Raw genomic sequence first — 21,392 nt, forward strand, 5'->3', positions numbered from 1 at the left:
TTTACTGTATTTTTTTAATACATTATTTCCTTGTCTAACTATCCTAATTTAGGGTATGTTCACATTTATTGAACTGAACTGGAAAGAACTGAATTGAACTGAATTGAAGTCATTAGAGCTGAACTGTACTCAGTAAAATGAATATTTTGTGACATATGAAAATTAGGAACTGAATTAAACTGAATTGAAATTAAGCTATTAGAGTTAGAGTCATAAGAGCCCTCTTTTTAATTTTGTTTCAACCTTGAATATTTATTCCGGTATTCTGTATAAGCATCAAGTCGTTTTGATCTTAGCCAGAGTTTTGTGCTACCTACGGATCACGACACATGTCTCTTTGAAATACAACTCGAATAAGCAAGTCAGTTCAACAATGGCGGAGCTTCCTGAAGAACTATGGCGGAAAATTCTGGAAATGGGAGTGAAACCTTCAAACAAACACAACAACAATGGTTTCACCTTCAAAGAGTTGTGCTGCACCGCAATCACCTGCAAACGCCTTCATCGATTATCCAACGAACCCTCACTTTGGTCCTCTTTGCTCTCCTCCGACTTCCCTCTTCGCCTCACCAACAACAACAATTCATCTTCTTCAATTTCCCCCAAATCACTCTACAAATCTTGGTCTCTGCCTCAAAATCTAGGGTTTTCAATTGAATTGTTTGGAATTTTCAAATCTATGGTTTTGAATTCAATTGATTATTGAATTGTGAAAATTTTAGGTATGAGAAAGATAAGGCGAAAAGAGTTGCTGCTCATAAGCGAGCTGTGCTTAGAATTGAGAGTCGGATTACTGAGAATTCTAGAAGGATCGAGGAATTGCGAACTCGTTTGGTTGAAGAAAGTGATAGAATGAAGGCGGTTGCTTTCGAGTTGTCGAATCTGCATAGAGTCAGGTAATGATCAATTTCTTGTTTTGTTATTTGATTGAAATTGTTGAATCAAATTAGAAACAGTATTAACCAATTAAGCGAAATGTGGCAACAAAAAATATGTAGTATTAAGTAGATTTTGTAGTCAATTGTGTATTAGAGCAGGTGAGAAAGGGCTATGGAATGAAGATTGTGCAAATGCTGTGATTCGATGTTTATCGATTTCTTTAGTAGTTCTTCATCTTTCCTACTTGCATCGTTTGTTGTGATTAATTACATGTTTAATTTTTTGATTGAAATGATTGAATCAAATTAAAAACAATATTAGCTAATTAATCGAACTGTGGCAACGAAATATCTGTAGTATTAAATAGATTTTGTAGTCAATTGTGAATTAGAGCAGGTGAGAAAGGGCTATGGAATGATGAATTGTGCAAACCGAGTTTTCGGTAGTGCTGTGATTTGATGTTTATCGATTTCTTTAGCAGTTCTTCATTTTTCCTGGACTTGCATCGTTTGTTGTGATTAATTATGGGCAATTGATTGACTGTATTGGGTTGCTTGGCGTTTTCTAGGCAAGCTTCGGTAGCTTTGAATGTGTGGCAGCCGGAGGTTGTTCGGGGAAGACAGAAGGAAATAGTGGAGCAATGTGCTGTTCCGGTCGATTCGCGTATTAATGCACTTGAGATGGAATTGAAGCTTTGTAAGCAGCATCTTATTGTGCATGAGAAGAATTATGTAAGAGTTGATCTTTTGTTGCATCAAAAGCATGAGTTGTTTTTGTTAATGAAAGGCTTTAAAGTGGTTGCCATGAACTTGTTTTTGTTTGTTATTAGAGAGATGAAAAGCGAAGGCTTGAGGTAGCAAAGGAACAGCTAAGTTTAATGAAGTATCATCCCTTGCAAAATGTTTCGGTAGACGAGAGGAGAGTTGGTGAACCTAGTGCTAAGAGGAAGAAGTTGAAAACACAGATCTCAGGTTAGAGTTGTATACGAGTATTGTGTTTTGTCACTTTCTATTTAATTCTGATGATTCTTTTGATGATCAACTTTGTGCTTTCATTTCTGCCATCATATAATGCAAATCTAGCTTAAGATTTTATTTCTGCTGCGACTTATTTTTTTTTTTTTGGGTCTTTCCGTATGAGCAGCTTCCTCTGTGGCAGATATCAATTAATCTCTCATATATCCCTTCTCCTCGTGTGTGAGTACTTTTGTGTATGCTTTCAATATTAGATAGGCCATATAAATCTAAATTAACCTTTCTCATTTCACTTTTTTCCAGCTAGTATCTCTTACCAGGTAAAATTTGCCTTGTTGTAGACGACTCAAAAGCTCAGCTTCTTTGAATGTACTCCTTCCCCGAGAATATCAAAAATCTTAAATACTGTTAATGGTCATCAAAGTTCAACACATCAAATGGTAGCAAAAGGAAACTCACATTTGATTCAACTTTTAAAAAGATATTGAATTGTTTAGGAGGTATTGCTGTAGAGGGTGTTAGTATCGGGTGTTCAGCCGGAAACTTCCATTCATTGAGTTAAGGTCATTTCTCCCCTATTCCTTAGCCCGCACTCTTTCTTGACACAACTGAAATTGCTGCACTCTAAAATGTTGGCTTTGCCTCTAAAACTAAAAAAGAATCTTAAAATAAATAAATCACGCCCTATGTTGGATGGATGAATCGTATCAGCTTTGCTTGGTGTGAGGCATAGTGAGAAGAAAGTGAGAGAATACTCAATACTGGTGATTTCGAATTGAGAGTATGGATTTATGTCACAAATAACTAGACCTGGCAATCCTGACCCAGACCTGATGACCCGAAATCGACCCGAAACCAGTGACCCGAAATTGACCCAAAACCCGAATTAACCCGACCCGACCCGAAGTGGAACTGACCCGACCTTGACCCGAAACCCAAAATGACCCAACCCGAAACGACCCGACCCGACCCGAGATGACCCGACCCAAAGTTGACCCGACCCGAAAATGACCCGACCTTTAACTTCTTTTAGTAAATAATTATATAAGTTATAAAAAGTTATATTAGGAAATTATACATTAAAATAGACCCAACAACATCTTACATGACTACATTGACTTTCATATAATAGATAAAAAAGATGGTCAAAGTGAGATGTGTGAATAGTGCAAAATGTCAAATCGTTAAGAGTAATTTGGGACTGAGGGAGTATAAGAATAATTCAAAGAAATTATTACAACAATGACCATGATAATAAGAGTACGTATTAAAACTAAGATCAATAAGAGAGTGAGGTATAACTCAATTAGTTAGAGCATCCCTATTAGTTTCAGGAGATCCAGAAAATGATTCTAAGTCTAAAGTTCTAAACACACACAAAAAAAAAAAAAAAAAAAAAAAAAGTTTATAAAAATCAAACAATTACTATAATCCATGAAAAAAATAGCCTTAATAAATATAGTGAGTTTTTCGTAAATATATATATATATATATATATATATATATATAGAGTTGAATTTAACCCAATGAATCATCCGAATATGACTCGACCCGACCCGAAATTGACCCGAAAATTGACCTGACCCAAACTTGACCCGACTCGAACTCGACCCGAAGTGTTGACCCGATACCTGACTCAATTAGCAGTTGACCCGAAATCAACCCGAAATGACCCGACCCGACCCGACCCGAACTTGACCCGACCCATACCCGACCCGAATGACCCATTTGCCAGGTCTACAAATAACCACCCAAAAGTAGATTCATAATCATCTTCTTAATTTGCTGTTTTTTTTCCCTGAATTGAAATTTGAAACACCTTTTGTACAGAGTAGCAGTTGATCTGGATAACATGTGAGGAAAGACCTCTGCTTTGATATTTTTCTTTAAGTTATTTTGTTATAGGGTTTAGAAATAACCTAATGTGAATTTCTCGCCAAATAAATATATGCGTTGTCCGTTTTTAAATCACAAAGTTGGAGCACGCTTGCAAATGCACATTCTATAATTCAAATATCTTAAGTTGTGTTGTAAACATTATAAAATGTTGATGTTATGAAAGTGTATTTCGAGACAAATCTATCAAGATCCCACATGACTATAGTTTTTCTAACGTATAAATCACAAAAGATGATTTAAAGGAGTGTGAATAAATAGTGTAAAATTTCAAACTTTACGATTGAAAAAAATATAAAGGAGGAAGTATATATTTTTCCGGTGTTGACCTTCTTTCTCCTTAAGTATAAAAAGGGAAGAATCTGCAATGAATCAGCCCAATCAACAGTCCAGGCCCCTGATCTGTTATGCTTGAAGGAAGCCCAAGGCTGGTGCAGCAGCAACTTGAAGGATGAGTTGGAATTCTATAATGAAGTCTATTAGAGATTCTGGGCAATTAAGTAATTTGAGAATTAGTTTGTTATTCTCTCTTAGCTGGAAGGCAGTTTGTTAGAATCATGTAACAAATAGAGAAGTTGTAAGTGGGAAGAATTATGCAAAAAATTGTGAGAAGTAAACACTGTGAGAGAATCCTTCCTCTCGAAAGAAGTAGTGGTATTGTTGGTTACTCTGATCATCAATACAAACTATCAATGGGGCTAATTGATTTTCTGTTTAGATTAATCTGATTCCTAGCAGAATCTAAACAAATTCGACAAAATTATATCTTTCCTTATAAATCACAATACATAGGTCAAGGGAGAGTATGAATATTTTAAGTCAAGATGGTGCGCTACAAGGGAAACAAAGGCAGTGTTAATGTTTCATTGAATTCATTTAGGCCCCGTTTGGTAGGGTGTAAAACGTCTTTAGATGAAAATAATTTTTCATGGAAAACCTTTTACATTGAAAAATTCATGTTTATGAAGGTTTTTCGTTGTTTGGTTGCATGTAAAATGATTTTCCATTTTAAGCATTTTTCATTGTTTAGTTGAACTCAAATCATTTACTTCAATTGTGATGGAAAATGTTTTCCCTCCACTTGTGATGGAAAATGTTTTCCTTCTAAATTGGGGGGAAAATGTTTTTCCACCCCAAATTTACATTTTAATGTTTTACACCAAACCAAACAATGTAAAATAGGAAAACACTTTTCAGTGAAAATGTTTTACGCCCTACCAAACGGAGCCTTAGTCCAGCCCTATAAATTAATATCCTTCAACTTAATATTTATCACATAAAATACATTTGATATTATGCCCCTTGTAAGTGATAATTATGGTCTGCCTGTACACATGGTAGAGTGATAGCTGCTATTATTGAAGAGAATGACGATACTATACCTCCTAGGACTACACATTCCAGGAAAACGTTTTTTGTTCTTGAAGGTTATGTTTCTTTGTCTTATGAACCAATAACTATAATGCTTGATACTTTGATTTAAGGGGTTGAAATCAAATGGATAGTCTACCTTCGTCTTATGAGTTACTTGTTACTATTTAGTTAGCTTAGCCATTATTTTATCTGTTGCATTTAGAAGCTACCTGGTTTTAAGTTGACAAGGACCATATAGTTGGTTTCCAAGTTGTTTAATTAGACTTTGGGCTTTTAGGTCCTATTTATTTTTGGGGTTTGTTATCCTACTACTACTCGGAGACATAAGGTAAGCTGTAAGGCTATATAGACTAAGCTCATGGCTATGTTTATGGTAGACCTTTTTGAAAAATAAATTTGTGTTACTTAAATTTGTGTTACTTTCATTGAAGCCTATCTAGTGCTCAAGATATCAATACTATAACCCTAAGTTGATTGCGATTCCATCTAAGTTTACCTAGGTGATTGCAAGTCCATCTAAGTTTACCTAGAGTCCTAGACTTTGTATGTTAATGCAAGAGTGTTGCAGAAACGTTGCTGGTCGGTCCCTGAGATTCAAAACGATGCTTTATACAAACTTCTGTTTGTAGTCTTGATTATTTCTGTAGGAAATAACTCTTAAATAATCTTTTCCCCTCCAACAAACATGTTTTGATATTTTAAAACTCTCATAAAGTTCATATTTCATCATGGAAACTGGAGACTCAGACTTTCAATAGAACTTGGTGGAAACCTTTTTCTTTTATTGTTTCTATGTTATCTAAACATTTGGGTAATTGTATTTCTACGTTTTCCTGTTTCTGTTTTCATGCAGCGTATCAAACATGCACAAAAGATGAGGAAGTGAACACTGTTAACTTGTGTTGCATTTTCTCATTTTCTAGCAGATGATGAACAAAATTGGAAGTTGTAAGGGGTTGATTCAGGATGGTACCACAAACTTGTTATAGGTCCGTTCGTTAGGTGGTCGATTGATCCATAATGGGTTTATTTATGCATTGCGGAGTGCAATGCATATACGTAGGGTCTTTGGAAGTAACTGGAGCTTAGCTTCGAATTGGTCCTGAGGAAGCATATTTCTACCCAACAGTATTTTCTGGAGCAATAAGGCCTGTACCCAAGCATAAAGTGAATCTAGAAAGTCACTACAGCCATTGCTTGTTTGTGATATGTGGACATGCAGGTTAGCAAATTTATACCTGATTAATGATAAAGATGCCAACTGCAAAATTCCCATTATACTAGTCGTGTTTGTAGGCTACACTTCGGCGTACCCATCCCCAATATGTCCCCGGTACGGGAAAGTGCTACACTTCGGCGTACCTGTGCATCACAGTAATTTGTTGTAAGATTTGTGTTGATAACTTTTATCTCCCAACAATAAATACTTGTAAATTTTACTCATCCATGATTTATCAGATTATTATTATAAATACAACTTTCAATCTGTGAAACTTTTGTATTAATGAGTATGGATTTTTGTAACTTGGACAGGTTGAGGAAGTGCATTATCATTTACATATTACTCCCTCGTCTTTATGGTTATTGTTATTATCGACAAAAGAGTTCTAGAGGGTTGAGTTGAATTCGGTGCAATTAGCCAGTGATTGTAAGGACTCCTCTGTAGGCTACCAAGGTGACAGGTTTTATCCTTGAGATAGCCCCGGCCTTTCATGCAGTAGCTGAAAGTTTTTTTTTTTTTTTTTTTTTTTTTTTTTTTTTTTTTTTTTGACAACAGCCAGTAGCTGAAAGTCTGTAGATAGCATTCTCTGGTGCTGCAATCAGATTGTGCATCTATGAGAAGCAGAGGAGGTCCTCCATGTAAACAACTAAGCTCAAAAATGATCAAATATCACAGAGGCAGTTTATAAGTCTTACAGCAACTAGCCTACTAATACTGGCGTCGAAAGATGTTAAGTTTCCATATGCCATTCCAGATCTTTCATGGCAGTTGAGCTATTGTTAAGAGATGATTTTTAGTGGATGCAGATTCAGGAAAGCAGATTGATGTTGGAGCTTATATATTTTCACCATTAGGCAGAATATGTTCATGGAAACTTGTACATACTTTGTGCAATTTCTTCTTTGAATAAATTTGAAGCAGAAAGACCATCAATAAATCTGTCACGAGGACTCAAGCGTGTCGCTGCACTTGGTACGAGCTAATGATTTGAAAGGAGTGGAAAGGCGAAAATAGGAAGGAATTGAAGAAAGACTGCAATAATGATGATTTTTAATAGTGAATCAGCTTGAAATTGGGGGAAAAAATGGAGGGAACAAAATAGAAGTGTTGATATTTTGTGGAAATTGGCAACTGCTTGTTAGCCTTGTATTAAAGAAAATTGGGCATTATGAAGTTAACTGAAATTATATGCTCATATAATGCATCAAAGTTAACTCTTACACAGTTATTTTAATAATCGTAATCCGACCACAAATAATCTTGTATTCTAAATATACACAAAAATTCAGTGTAAATTTTTTACACAACTCATATGAAGTAGATTTTCCATTAACTATATTTTTCTCACACGCTCACCCTATATCATATTAAAAATTACTTAATATTCATGTTCAAATTAACAGAAATTATTTTAGCACAAAGAAAGTACATATTATAAGTTATCATGCTTTGTTTAAATGTTTTCTACATAATTTTTCCTTCGTTTATATCAAACGTATATATAACTTCACTCTATTCAATTGACTATTAAGTATTAACCTTCATCCATTCCTTTTAAATTCTTTTTATTTCTTTCATTCGAAATCTTAGCTGGAGAGAGACGTTTTTTTATCAATAAAAAATCTTTGATAAACATAAGAAGCTTCCAAATTGTGTAACTGGGTTATTTTGAACAATGACCCATGTACATGTATGTGAATTACATTAGTTTGGTTAAACTTATGCGACAGTTCTCAGAGTTGTATACAAGAACTATAATTAAATCATGTACTATACATCATTTTTCTTTAATTTTACAAATCTACAACAAAAATAAAATTGTCATACAATGGTGCAAGTTTGTCACAAATACTTATAATTTCCTAAAAGAATGAAAATAATCTTAAGCTAAGTTTACAGATGGTGCAAAACAAAGCTAGTTTTTTTTTTTTTTTTTTTTTTTTTTTTTTTTTTTTTTTTTTAAATAAATAAATAAATAAAAATTGACTGCCAGTGAGAAAAAGCAAGATGAAACAGAATAAAAATAAATCAAGTTTAATACAAAATACAAAAAAATATGGACCATAAATTCACTTATAATAATGCAGCTACCACATGAATTCAATTAAAGTAGTAGCATAGGTTTAATTAAGTTTTAAAACTGAGGTTAGATTTCCTCTATAAATACTGGTCCTAACATTCATTATATGTCTCTTGCCCACATGCATCATACCTTTTCTTAGCTTAGCTTGTTCTATTCTCTTACCTTTCTTCTCATCTATTGCCCATACTTTTGTTATTTACTTTTCTTTAATTACTCCAAATTCATTAAAAATGGATTCAAATACAAACAATTCTCATGAAAATAATGAAGTAAGGAAAGGTCCTTGGACCATGGAAGAAGATTTAATTCTCATTAATTATATTGCTAATCATGGTGAAGGTGTTTGGAATTCCTTAGCTCGATCTGCTGGTACGTTTTTTTTTTCTTCGATTGTTTTGTATTATCGATGTTATGATTTTTAACCTATGGTTATTATTTTGAATTTGCCTTAAGAAGCTTAATTAAATTAGGCCTTATACGTACCTGAAAAACTTTGTTACGTACTAATACAGTTTTGTACGTGTAATTTCATATTAGGCCTTAAACGTACGGGAAAAAGTTGTCGACTTCGTTGGTTGAATTACCTAAGGCCGGATGTTCGTCGTGGTAATATAACTGCTGAAGAGGAGCTATTGATCATGGAGTTGCATGCTAAATGGGGTAACAGGTACACTACTTCGTTCATGCATGCATATTAATTCATTATATATTTTTTTTCCTTTGGTTTTATGGCTAAGTTGACTACCTAAATACACCTTGTTCTTAAGGGAACCTCATATCAAGTGCTAGAGCTAAGAAACTTACGTGCATCATAGGCACGGTAATACTACTATTATTTTTAATTATTTTTTTTTATTAAATTATAATGATGATTATTATTTTTTATTATTGTTATTGACTCCTTTATAACTTAAATTAAATAATTAAACATATATATGTAGTAGGGTAGTATAATCAACTATTTAATCGTATTAGCATTCTTTTTGTGGTCTATAACAACTTCCGAAGAGCAATATACATTACATATTTATTAATTTAGTCATTCATATTAATTCATAGTTCCCTTTAGGAAAATCTTGAAATGTATAAATATATTTAAAGATTGAATTTAAATCTATTATGAACTATTATTTTCTCTACAAATATAATTAAGCATATACGTGTAGCTTGGATGATTAAGACTACGGATTAACCTAGTAATTTGATTTGTACTTTAAAAGCTAAATCATGTATTCGTTTGTTAGGTTACAATTGATGTGATCAACGTGTAACATGTGCTATTTCCCATTGAGGGGATCACATGCATGTGATGTAACATGTGCTTTCCTAAGTAAAGTAACATCACGAAAAAAAAAAATAAAAAAATAACATGTGATTCTTAAGATGATAATGGCTATTAATATTTCTTCAATATTTTTTTTTTACCTTTATCAAAAGATTACATATTCTATAGTCCTTTCAAACATTTTTTTTTCTACTTAAATATCATAGAATCTAAAATAGACAAGTTAAATAAGAAACAATTAAAGTAAATATTAAATATGTGAATACAGGTAACAAACAATGTTTGAGATCGTGTTAATATGGTGTATTTAAGCAGTCATAATAAGATCAATTTACCATTTTGAATATCTAATATTTTTGTATTAGATGTTAGATATATGCTCTATTTCCTACGAGTATGTAATCATTACCAATTATCTATTACTCTATTAATATAAAAAATGTTTTCCTCTTTAATCTTCAATATAATCTAATATGGAATACAATAGATCTAAAAACAACACCATCCCAACAATAAACAATAATCAATTCAAATTAATTATTAAAGGTCGGTTTTGAGGTACATATTTGGATGACTTCTCAACATATATTTGATTCTTTCATTTTTCTAATTTATCATTCTAAACGCTCCATCATGAAGTACTTCCGCGTATATTTCTTGGCTATCATTCCTACACAAGGCCATGCATCAATAATGATGCTATAATATTTTTTTTTCTTTTGGCTAGAAATAGACTATTGCACTCATGTTGGTCTTGGCATCTTTGTCATGCATGTTTTTAGTGGCTACATCGTACACTGTAATTATATTTTCCTTTATTTCTTTTTCCTTTTTCATCTAGAGTATTTGACTTTCTTCTATCAATGCTTACACAAATATGGATTCCCTCACTTTTTTCTCGAGTAGATACTATGTACAAGTAAAACTCATCAAGTCATTCACAAGAAATCAAAATTAAACTCAAAAGATGATAACATCAATTTTTTTTTTAATAAAAATAGAACTAATATACTTTTTAGAGAGCGAATAATAATACTAATAAGTATACTCCACCCCATTACAATTATTATTGTTAATATTATTTGTTAGAGAAATAATGTACATATATAGCCCTTACAAGTAAAAAAAAAACATGACTTGAAATGAATAGTTATAACTTAAATTAGTTAAATTTAACATTCATATCGTGAAAGTGGATCGTTAAAGTGGTTTATAGATGAATTATTCATGTAACACAAATTAGAAAAATTATAAAAGTTTGGTTTATGATCGTAAGTGTTACATATTATTATTGTCATTGTCCGGTCGTTATTGTTAGTCTTTGTTTAATCACAATAAGGATAATCTCAATCTAAGAACAAAACAAGAAAACTTTTGATTTTATTACAAGTTGTGAAAGTGGTTAACTCTAATAATCCGTAGAATTTAGTGACATAGATTTTATTTCAAGTTGCAGTAACCAAGTACAAGTGACACTGTGACAGCTTTTTGTGTCTTAAATACATTTCCATCAAGTACGGCTGTTAAAATGACGGCAAAATAAACCATTGGAATAGAAACATGCTAATTAAACTTTACTATAAAAAGAAATACAATAAAGGAAAAATACTTCGTTCTCGGCTGTCTTTGATGTAGAAATCTGCCATAATGTTTTAGTAGCTCTTTTTGTTGCGTCTTTTTCTTCTATTCTTGATATTGACTTAAACTATATGTCTTTATCCCCTCATTTTGTGGTCTATACATAAAGAATACAATAAGTTCTGTGTAGATCAGGTGTACATTAACTTTATTGTAAAATGGTCAGTTTGAAGGTAATTTTAACTATTTTTATGATAACTTTCACCACTTAAAGGGTAACATGTAATTTCTCATTAATTTGAATTTTATTTTAATGTGTAATTTCTTATAGATACGTAATTACATACTATAAAGACTAATATGATTAATCTAATACATTATAAGTTTTTTGTAAGATAAAATTTAGGTTTCTTTACTTTTACCACAAGAAAAAACCCGAAATTGTTTTTTACCACCAAACTTTTAAAAGTTTTATTTTACCACTAACTAAAAATATAAAAATTGTTTTTCACAATCTCTACTGTCAAAATAACCATTAAATCAAACGGAATTAAAAAAATTCTTCAACTTTCTTGAAAAAACAAGTTCTTTAATGTTTTTGGGGTCAATTTGGCCCTTTGATTCGATTTGAGGTCAGAATTGACTAAAAATTATCATAAATAACTCATTTTACCTACGAAAAATACATCGGTTTGCATGACCTACACAAAATGAGACATTTTCGATAATTTTAATTCAATTATGACCTCAAATCAAATCCAAAGGGCAAAATGACCCCCTAAAACTCTAAAGAATATGTTTTTGGCATGAATATCGAATAATTTTTTGAAAAATCGTTAAATTTAACGGTTCCTTTGGCGGCTGGTGGTGAAGTTGAAAAACCTTAAAAGTTTTTCTTGGTCATAAAAGTCAAATTAACCTAAAATTTTATTATCAGAAAAATTATAACTTCTGTAGTATAAACGGTGACTTTAAATACTTTTTACAAAACTTTATCCCTATTTACAATAAATTAACCTAAACTCGCCTTTTTGGAGAATTTATGGAAAAAATAAAAAGAAAAGAAAAGAAATTTTGTATCAGACTATCAACCAACCTCATCATGTGACCATTTTTGTTCACTCAATTCATGACTATACGAGTACTCCCTCTTCTTTTGGTTCAACAACGTGTTTTTCCATTGGTGTAAGTCCTCATCCAGGTTGACCCAGTTTGATCGGTTACCTTGATTTCCATCATTCAATAAATGTCTTATATGTGAAGTAGTCACATAATCTGCTAATATTGTGATTAAATGACCGCGTAAAAGAACTTGTGATTTTAGATGTTTACTCTAAGAGTCTAAGATAGCAAATTGGATTTATCTTCAAGTTTTTATTTCTCTTATAATTTTTTTTTTTCTATATGAAAGAAAAAAAAAACTACAAGAAAACATGTCATATGAGTGATTGAGGTAACGGGACAACTCTATCTTATTATGATTAGTTTCCATTGCATTGAACATTCATTGAAATATCCCATCCTCAATCTCTTAGAAAATTTATACCATTAACCAAAAGTGGAACAAAAATCAAAGGCAGAAATTAGGAAAAATAATTCTTCAAAATTTCAACTATTTATCATTTTATTTTTCCGCGTCCATTTCCTTTAGTTCCGATATCGTAATTTCCCTGTTGGAATAACATCCACACAAACATATCTACATGGACTACATCCATTTGCATCATTACGTGCAGCTTAGTTTCACTCTATGGCGACGGCTTAGCTGGACAGCGCGTGTGCAAGCCTATATTCATTGAATGATTGATGGTTTTTGTAGAGTAAGTTGAAACTTTGGTCAATGCATCATGCGTGTGAGAATTGAAACTTGCTTATTGACGACGGCATGGTCATAACATAGAGTCATGGTATGTTGGTTACAAAAGATGTATGTAGTGATGGTATTAGTCTCCTCGACAACGATTTGTGTGAAGTATACATTGTTATGACTCGATGGTTACATTGAATTTACTATCACCGATTGGTATTAAGATGAAACCTAGGTTACTCGTTTGACCTTGTTGAATAATCACCACCACTTTTTCCTAGTGTAGTTTTTTTGTGTAAAGGCTACCAACATACATTGCATAAAATCTTTGAGTTGATGCATGCATTCTAGTTTAAAATGTATGGAAGAAAACGTTGCACAAATGCACACTTGAAAACAGCTGATGCCTAACCTATATGCCGTCCTAATGTACTATAGTAGTGCACATGTACCGGTCAATCGCGGGGGGGCGTGGAACGTCTCCAGCCTCATAGTTTTATTATCAACACGCTTCGCTAGTCATCGATCGCTAGGCAGCTACACAATTTCCATGCAGATTCCTTTATAACCAAGTTTACTAACACCAAGTTATTACTAATTATACGTTTGTTCCTTCTTTGGAAAAAGCTTGATGAGATTCATTTATTCCTTGTTCCAAAAGAGGAAATAGTTACATTTAGTTTTTAGGCATTTTAACTAGACTAGTTGATGTACTCTTATTATATTTGTGGTTCTAGATTAACCTTCGTGGATACAACTTTTTTTTTTTTGTAGGGAATGTTTGGAATATCCGAATATGACTAATATAATGTTTTAATGATATGTAGTTCATAATTGACATATTTTTCTTAAGTAATAAATTATACGAAGTAATACTCTATTTTTGCTATAAAATAGCTATAGTATTATAAACTCTTTTTATTTTTATTTTATTTTTTTATTTTATCAACTTTTTATTTTCATTTATGTAATTTTCATTTTTATTTTATACTCCGTAGTTTCTTTTATGTTGGATTAAATTACATTATTAGTTATTATTAACCTTCATGGATACCATGGTTTTAGGCGTGTCCTAGTGTCCTACGCAAGTCTGTATACAGCTTATTAGTTATTATTATCATTACGACTTTTATTCGTTGTTACTATTGATTATTACAAGATGTATGTTAGTATTGATTATATAATGGATTATGTAGGTGGTCGAAGATAGCAAAACATCTACCAGGAAGAACAGACAACGAAATAAAAAACTATTGGAGAACAAGGATTCAGAAACATCTAAAGCAAGCAGAAAGCAGCACTAGTACAACATCAAGACATGAAATGAGCCCTTCCGACAACCACGAGCAAGCGTGTGTGAGCCAGATATCAAATGCTTCGGCATCTACACTTCTAAACTATGGCACATCGTCGAATCAACATAATACACCCTATCTACCTTCCATGTCACCATCGTCGTACCCTCATATAGATCATCATGCCATGGAGGCTACAAGTTACAACATTGTAGCGCCTCAAATGCATCCTGTGACAACTGAGAATTTTTGGGTTTCTCCGGATGAAGATCTTTGGGCAATGCAATTATTTAACAGCTATAATTAAGTATGGCACGCGAATTAATTTAAAATATTGATTACATATGTGTTCCATAAACTTATGTTACGTTATTTTTTATATACAAAGTATGTATTAGAATTAATTACCATGTATTAGTAATATAATTCGGGTTCTTGATTATTATTTTGTATCTATTTGATCTCATCTACCTATACATAAATCAATTTACTGGCATAGTTTATTAAGTTGTTCTTGTAATATTATTGGAAGAAGAAACTATCTTGTACAAGTAAAAAGTATTACCATATCATCAATTGTTAGGTGCATTGGATTTTTGGTACCTTATAATAATACTTCCATTTGTGAAATACTTGTTAGATGCTCATGATCTCAACATTGTGAAATGTTTTATCAATTATATCCTTTAAATAGCAGTGTTTTTATTTTATTTTTATTATTAGTTACGAGACTTAATTTTCTAATAATAGTTTAATGTAATTTATGATTGAATTGATGACAGACTTTAAATTAATAATTTTCTAATACGTAATTAAAGATATAATTGTTGTCAAAGTTAATCGTGGTTTTTTTTTATTTTTTATTTTTTTTTTTAAAAACGGAAGTTAATCGTGGGTTAGATACATACTAGATTAGATAAATATATATGCTACAACAAGTAATACAAATTAAAAAACTAACACATACGAATAAATGATTTGTATTCCGAATGGAAGGAATATCTCTTTTACCAATCCCTTTCGTAACTTCCTTGAGGCCCCCACTTTGTTGGAACCAATATATCTTCCTAATTAGTTCTTTCACTTTGTACCAAGCAAAATTGGTGGAGATGGTGAGAAAGTCACAATCACAATTCACAAGTTCTATCCTGACCGTATCATCTACTTGTGTGGTTGTGCCTAGGGTGAGAATTCTCGTACTTTTCTTGCCACCTACTCTAAAGTGTTGATCTTTGTTGCTGGAATAATCCATCACCACATTAAGAGACGCTGGTTCAGTAGGGTCAAAAGGAAAAAATAAAGTCTCTCCTAAGGAAAAATCTACGCACATTCTAACTCTCAAATCTAATCTCATATGAGCTCCTTCATTGATTGGTTTTTGTTCAATTTTAAGTAAGAAGATCCTCCAAGAACGAAAAGGATGGTTAGCAATTATATCCATTCACTATGGAAAGAGATCTATCCCCATTTTTGTCTAAAAACATCAATCACATAAAGGCTGGTTTTATTTGGCAAAAGTAACCATCAGAATATTTGTTAAACTCTATCCGCCCCATCACACGAGATTCCGTTGGGTTGAAGTATGGATGCAACATGTGCCCTCCTTATACCCACTACGAAATATTCCAATGGAGTTGATAAATCTGATCCCGTAATGTTTGTATCATGCTAGTTCTTGATATACCGTTAAAATATCATCGTAACCAAAAGTTTAACTTGATGGTTGAATTCCATAAATATGTTTTATACTCAATCAAAAAATGAATTGCACGTAATAATAAAGTGAGGAATTGTGTAGATCCAATACTAATTTTTTACTATAAGGCAATCATCATCAAGTTAAGACATATCTATTTCGAATCAAATTATCAAGTAAAAACAAGAAGGTAATTACCTTAAACAAAAGTAAAGACAAGAAAAGTTGACGAAAAGACATGATAGCTATACTTAGTTAATGACGAGTTTAAGTCATGTGAAAGGAGTTTATTGTTTGGTAGATGTAACATCTAATTATGTCTTGTCATTGTTTCACTAATCACCCATATATAAATCTATGATTTAAATAATGTTTGATTAGTCTAATCTTATATTTTTAGTATTTTGATAAGGTGATTACACTTATGCACTTAGTGCTTATTATAACTTATTAAGTTATAAGTTAAGTTTGATTACTTTTCGGAGCAATCAAGGTTGGTAAATTATGATCTTGTTGTACTTAATTAGCTAATTTTTCTTACTAATTATAGTACTTTTCTTCTATGACTTTATGTTTATTGTTTAACATCAAAAGATTGTAATATGATCAATCTGTCTGTCGTACTAATCGAATATCGATACCGAAATTGGAAAATGATAGCACAAGTGGTTAATAGCGAAGGTGGTCACTACTCAGTAATAGTGATGTTGTATACATTTGTTATATAAACAATAATTATATGTACCAAACTATGTTAATACTAGGTATAAATAATGATTAAGTAGCGTTCAATCCTCACCATAAGAACTTAGGATTAGGGGTGAACATGGTCTGGTTTGGTGCGGTTTGAGTATAAACCAAACCAAACCGCAAAATACGGTTTGGTCAATTTTCCGAACCAAACCAAACCATATTAATATTGAAACCAAACCAAACCGTAATAATGCGGTTTGGTGCGGTTTGGTTTGCGGTTTATGATGAGATGACATTTTTTCCTAAAAATTGTCAAATATTAATAAATTTATAATAAAGTTCAAATAATTAGCCCAAACGGATTAAATTACACTACAAAGTTTTAATAAAATAACAACCAACTAATCAAGTGCTAACACAATAACACATAATAAAAATAATACATAACAAATTACAGTGGAAAAAACATAATACATTTATCCCAAAAAAAAAAAAAATTCATACTACATTATAGTTTTTAATAATTGGCAGCAACTTGACAACATCAGGGGCTACATTATGCGATATCAATGATTGCCGGAGCTAAACTGATCTTGGAGTATAGTATTATACTGAATTACTGACCGTCTTCTAATGATTTTTCATGTTTTTTATTTATTTTTTTTCTTTTTTAAAATATATAATAACTATTTTAATTTTTATAAATATTATATAAATATTAAAATGCGGTTTACTGATTTACGGTTTGGTTTGGTTTATAATTTTTTAAAAACCAAACCAAACCGCAAACCGTATTTCCCAAAAAATCGAAACCAAACCGTATTTTTCCAAACCGTAAACCAAACCAAACCGCCAAAATGTGGTTTGGTCTGGTTTTGTTATGGTCCAGACCAAACTCTGTACAACCCTACTTAGGATGGGTTTCAACATATTTTGCTCTCTAACTCTGACTGAATTGAGACACAAAGACACATATGATTTTGTCTGATATGTCTCAATGTGTATATTTTTAAAAATATTAATTTCGTACCAATTTTTTTTTATTATATCGGCTATTTCACCAAATGTGACTAAGTACTTTCAAAATTCACCAAATGTCATCAAGGTTTTCACAATTCACCAATTGTCATCGAGCTTTTAAAAAATTCACCAAATGCCATTAATGACTAACAGCCGTTAACTTCGTTAGTCATTAAGATTACATCTTGACACGTGTCATAATATGATTGATTTATTTTAATTATTAATTTCAATTAATAAAAATAATATTTTTTTCTTCATTTTCGTGGCAAAAATTGCTGAGGTGAAGTTTTGGGGGTCATTTTGAAACTTTATGGGAACAAATTAAGCTCGAAATTGACAAAAAATAACGTAAATGCTTCGTTTTGTGTGTTGAAAAATATTTCGATTACCGCGTCGTTATTTTTTAACCATCAAAATTGATCGGGTAAGGTTTTGGGGGTCATTTTGACCCTTTATGGCCTTATGGGTACAAATTAGGCTCAGAATTGACAAAAAAAAACGTAAATGCTCCGTTTTGTGTGTTGAAAAATACTTTGATTAGTATGTCGTTATTTTTTAACTATCAAAACTGATCGGGTAAGGTTTTGGGGGTCATTTTGATTCTTTATGGAATAAATTAAGCTCGGAATTGACTAAAAAATAACATATATGCCCTGTTTTGTATGTCAATATTGTAATAATTTTCGGAAAAAAATGCAAAACTGGGAATTTACGTTTTTTTTTTGCCAATTTCGAGTATAATTTATACTCATAAAGGGTCAAAATGACCCCCAAAACCTTACCCGAATAATATTCGTCATGAAAATCGAAAAAAGTATTATTTTTATTAATTCAAATAAATAATTATTGTGTATTAATTTTAAAAAATAATAACATTTGTTGAAATAATTTTTCAAAGTAATGACATTTGGTAAAATAAAAATTGCATTAACGGAAAACTAACGTCCATATATCTTTTGCACTAAGTCCATATATAGTCGTTGATGTGTTAACAAAAGTAATAAAAGAAATGTGTTGATGAACTAAAAAAGAAAAAAAAAAGTATGTCTTTTGCACTCACTTTATGGGTTGCACACCATTGAAAGCTATATCTTGATTGAAAGTCTAATTCCCCTATTAGTACTCTGAGAATTTATATATTCTTACTTAATAAAAAATTTGTCAATGACTACCCAAAAAAAAAAAAAAAAAAAAAAAAAAAAGGCATTTTGTAAATTATTACCCCTAAAAAAATTTGTTAATTACTACCCGTAAAATAGATTAATTCAAGTGATTGCTACCCTTTTTCCTAATCAAGCGATTTAAACTCTTAATGATATTATTATCCGGCTAATTAGTAATTAGTTGTTTCTAAACCTTAATTAACTAATTAAACCCTAGAACCACCCCGGCCACCCTTCACCCACTATCGAACCTACCTCCTCCAATTCCCACCATGACAACACCCCTTCTCTGTCCCACCCTAAACCACTATCCGCCAACCCTTAAACCACCTCCCTTTCACGATACCCCCCTCCCCACCCGCGGCGGCCATGAGCCCCTTCCCCTCACAGGAAAACCTTGCTCGACCTTCCCTAGTCTGCTTCCACCCCCATTCCCCCCTAATCACCACCCTAAAGCCCTGAAATTGAAACCATAGAGTTTCAATTTATGGCTTTAGGATTTTTATTTTGGAACTTTAGGGTGGTGATTAGGGGGGAAGTGGGTGGAGGAGGCTTAGGGAGGGCCCAGTAAGGTTCTCTAGCGAGGTCGAGGGGGATTTTTCGAGGGTGGGAGGGATGTTTGGGTGTTTAGAGGTGGTGCAATAGGTGGTTTAGAGGTAGGGTGGATGCCAGGGGGGGTAGGATGCTTACCAACTCGTCGGCAAGGGGATGATGGGATAAGGGGATACCGGAGATGGTGGGGATGGGGTAAGGGGGCTGTCAGAGGCGATGCAGTGGTTGTTTAGAGGTGGTGTTAGAGTTTATTTAATTAATCACAGCTCAAATATAACTAATTATAATTTTGCTGGACAATGATGTCATTAAGAGCTTAAATCACCAAATTAGGGGCTTATTTTGGGTATAAAAATACCCTTTCTACGTGGCCCAATCAAAAAGGGACATGTGTCCTCCCAGGATAGGTTCAACATGGCCCACTCACCAGTTGACACGTGGCAATCCCATTCAGCAAGGCGAATGGCGGCCTATAGGGTCCAATTCCCGAGAAAGTCGCAATACAGTGCAGCCCATCAAATCTAGGTTAGAGTGAGCTAAGAGAGGGAACATATTTCAATGAACCTATAAATAGGGAGATTTTCCCCCTTTTCTAGGACATACTCATTTATTACATTCCTTGAATTCTCTCACATCAAAGAAAAACACCTGATTTCGAAATCCGAGAAGATCTCACTTTAACCTTTTTCGCACCTTTTTACATTTTTTGATCGGTTCTAACTTGATCGTTGGAGGCGAAACTCCAACTAACCAACCTGAGTCTCTGTGGTTTTGCAGGTATTGGCGTTAAGAATTCAGTCTTGGTGATGCAACTCTCCCGAGGGACTAGAAAACCCCATAAACATTTGGCGCCGTTTGTGGGGAAAGTGCCTCTAAGATGCTTTCATAACACTCTATACCACCTCCTGATCCCATACAGCCGCGATTGATGGGGAAGTCTATTCGGACCATGAGACTGATAATGACTTTGAGCTCAAAATGCATGCGGCCTCTCATGGGTCACTCAGAACAAGACGTATTCATACTAAGGAAACCTTGGAGCGGGGAAGTGGCCAAGCAGGTCCAAGCAAGTCGTCCGGACAGCAGTTTAGACAACCCTAGACGGCAATAGGACAGACTCCCATCACTAGATATGAACTCATGAAATTCATGACTAGTTTCGAAAGGGGGATTAAGGACCTGATCAACAAAAGGACGTCTAGCTTCAGCAAGGGTTTGTCAGCCAAAAAATCTTCTCATGCTGAGAGGAACAAATCCTTTCAGGACCGACAACCTACTCCACACCCGTGTACTAGGTAGAAGGCCTGGACCTTGATTGATTGGACTAAAGTCTGTTTGCCCGGAACAGGCCACAAGAAGGTCATCCGGCAACTCAGTCGGATGGTAGCAAAAAATCATTCTTTGATGCTCGACATATAATCGAGCAAAAGAGAAACCAACAATTGTCTAACTCGGCTTCCACGTTAAACTTCCTAGATAGTTTCAAGAATACCTCGGCGAGGTATTCTCATTTTGCTCATGAGAGCCAGTCAATCGGCAAGTCCGTCCATACCGACCCTCAAATGATAGGCTTAGCTTCGTATTTGCCTCTAATGTCATACATGTCATATGGCCAACCATACATGCAGCCGGCCATCTTTAGAGGACATGCGACATTCAAAGTCTAACCTTTGGAATGGGAGCTTTGTCTGCTGAAACTTTGTGAACATCCCTCTACGTTCACCAAGGAGAAATCTGAGGCGACACCACCTGCCAAGGTTAAGAATATCATGGTGGGTACCTATGACGGTACCACCAGCCTAGAATACCACCTCATGGCTTATACAAACCTCATGTACCTACATGGGTTGGATGATGTCAATTGGTGCAGGT

At 33.2% G+C, this 21,392-nt stretch overlaps 2 protein-coding genes across 12 annotated transcripts; both read left to right on the plus strand.

Annotated features, from left to right (window-relative positions):
• The first annotated feature begins 281 nt into the window (after nucleotides 1-281).
• LOC145597691 (F-box protein SKIP24-like) lies at nucleotides 282-7,282 on the plus strand. 11 transcript variants are annotated; one of them, XR_014103387.1, is made up of 8 exons: nucleotides 282-624; nucleotides 723-896; nucleotides 1,448-1,610; nucleotides 1,709-1,850; nucleotides 5,977-6,345; nucleotides 6,420-6,507; nucleotides 6,657-6,798; nucleotides 6,901-7,282. XR_014103387.1 is itself a non-coding variant. In XM_081653962.1 (4 exons), the coding sequence occupies exons 1-4, from the start codon at nucleotides 374-376 to the stop codon at nucleotides 1,853-1,855; spliced, it is 735 nt and encodes a 244-aa protein (XP_081510088.1). In that variant the 5' UTR covers nucleotides 282-373. The 11 variants fall into 11 exon arrangements, 1 of the variants encoding a protein (XP_081510088.1); XR_014103390.1 differs by adding an exon at nucleotides 2,023-2,075 and having other exon boundaries at nucleotides 6,047-6,798; XR_014103392.1 differs by adding an exon at nucleotides 2,023-2,075 and having other exon boundaries at nucleotides 6,050-6,798.
• Nucleotides 7,283-8,658: 1,376 nt separating this feature from the next.
• LOC145570948 (MYB-like transcription factor EOBII) lies at nucleotides 8,659-14,896 on the plus strand. Its single transcript, XM_081630064.1, has 3 exons — nucleotides 8,659-8,797; nucleotides 8,966-9,095; nucleotides 14,295-14,896. Exons 1-3 carry the CDS (start codon nucleotides 8,659-8,661, stop codon nucleotides 14,698-14,700), a joined length of 675 nt encoding a protein of 224 aa, XP_081486190.1. The 3' UTR covers nucleotides 14,701-14,896.
• Nucleotides 14,897-21,392: the final 6,496 nt, after the last annotated feature.

This window comes from Chenopodium album, chromosome 2 (assembly GCF_948465745.1).
Source record: "Chenopodium album chromosome 2, dcCheAlbu1.1, whole genome shotgun sequence".
Lineage (NCBI taxonomy): Eukaryota > Viridiplantae > Streptophyta > Magnoliopsida > Caryophyllales > Amaranthaceae > Chenopodium > Chenopodium album.